General features: G+C 55.3%; 1 protein-coding gene across 1 annotated transcript; it reads right to left on the bottom strand.

The window, feature by feature from the left end:
* Nucleotides 1–251: 251 nt before the first annotated feature.
* Nucleotides 252–1,037, bottom strand: LOC34621934 (ras-related protein RABF2b). The gene has a single exon (XM_026337100.1). It carries the CDS (start codon nucleotides 1,035–1,037, stop codon nucleotides 252–254), a length of 786 nt encoding a protein of 261 aa, XP_026192885.1.
* Between the last annotated feature and the right edge of the window lie 251 nt (nucleotides 1,038–1,288).

The following is a 1,288-nucleotide window of genomic DNA, read 5'->3' as shown; positions in this document are numbered from 1 at the left end:
CACAGGAAGCCTCCGCTAACGCATCAAAGGGCCACCTCGGCCCTTTTTGGCTTTGTTGGCGTTAGATGCAGCATTACTCGTAGCCATGCCTTTCATGCGCCCGCCTTGCTGCTTTTTACTCTATTTCCCACCCATCCCCCCACGCCCATCCAGCGCAGACCGCCGCTGCAACCCCAGCAAGCCACTCTTCTCCGTCCACACAAACCCTTTGAGCTTCCCTGTAGGCCTGCTTGAAGCTCCTCCGGCTGAGCTCACGATGAGCTGCAACAACCCATGCGGCCAGAAAGGGAAGTAGACTTGTTGAGGAGGGCGTCGTCCGCCGTGAGCTTAACGGTCTGCACCCCTCCGAGCGCGGCCCCACCGGGCTTTGTCTCTGGGAGCCTCCTTGCAATCATCTGGAAAAGCTGCTGTACATTCTGGCCAGTCCTTGCCGATGTTTCTACAAACAGCAAGCCGTTTTCTTCTGCATACTGTTTGGCTACAGCGGGATCTACTTGCCTGTTGGGTATGTCCGTCTTGTTGGCCGCCAGGGCGATGACAATCGCCGGATTGCCACTCAGTTGCAATTGCTGCACCCACATCTGCGCCCTCTCAAATGAAGTGACGCTTGTCTGGTCGTACACCACAACTGCAGCAGCAGCGCCCCGGTAATACATGGGGGCTAACGAAGAGAACCGCTCCTGTCCCGCCGTGTCCCATATCTCAAACTTCACAGGCGATCCATCCACTTCGATCGTCTGCGCAAAGAAAGCGGCCCCTATGGTCGTTTCCATAGCATCCGAAAAGGTGTTTTTCACGAAACGAATCACAAGACTAGACTTGCCGACGGAGGCATCTCCCAGCAACACCGTCTTGTAACTCTGTGCCCTGGAAGGGCCTGCGGCAGCGGAGCCAGAACGGCTAAGAGACGTGGACGACGACGAAGAGGAAGATGAAGAAGAGGAGGAGGACGAGGAGGAAGACGGCAACTGCGACGGAGACGATGAGGCAGCCGCATTGCCGCCCCACGGAGAGGAGGCAATGTAACCGAAAGACATTGCGCACAGGAACTCTCTCTCTAAATTCCGCCCCCACTAGATATCTCCTCCCTTCTCCCTTGCTCTATACTCCTGTATAAAAATATGTATCCACTCCTCCTCTTTCTCGCTGTAGGCTCCTGTCTGAGGCCCACTTGTTTCGTCACCGCGGGGGGTTGCATATATATACAAATATGCGCAGAAAATGGGGGCGTCCCAAAAAATGGCAGACAGACGCCTCAAGGAGGAAAAATAAAAGAATTGAGCCCTCC

This window comes from Cyclospora cayetanensis, unplaced genomic scaffold (assembly GCF_002999335.1).
Source record: "Cyclospora cayetanensis isolate NF1_C8 unplaced genomic scaffold, CcayRef3 CcayRef3_contig_164, whole genome shotgun sequence".
In the NCBI taxonomy this organism is placed as follows: Eukaryota; Apicomplexa; class Conoidasida; order Eucoccidiorida; family Eimeriidae; genus Cyclospora; species Cyclospora cayetanensis.
This window is presented reverse-complemented; position numbering and strand designations above follow the sequence as displayed.

What these genes read in the sequence shown, in the direction of transcription:
- LOC34621934 (XM_026337100.1), bottom strand. Translation starts at nt 1,037, where the DNA reads ATGTCTTTCGGTTACATTGCCTCCTCTCCGTGGGGCGGCAATGCGGCT.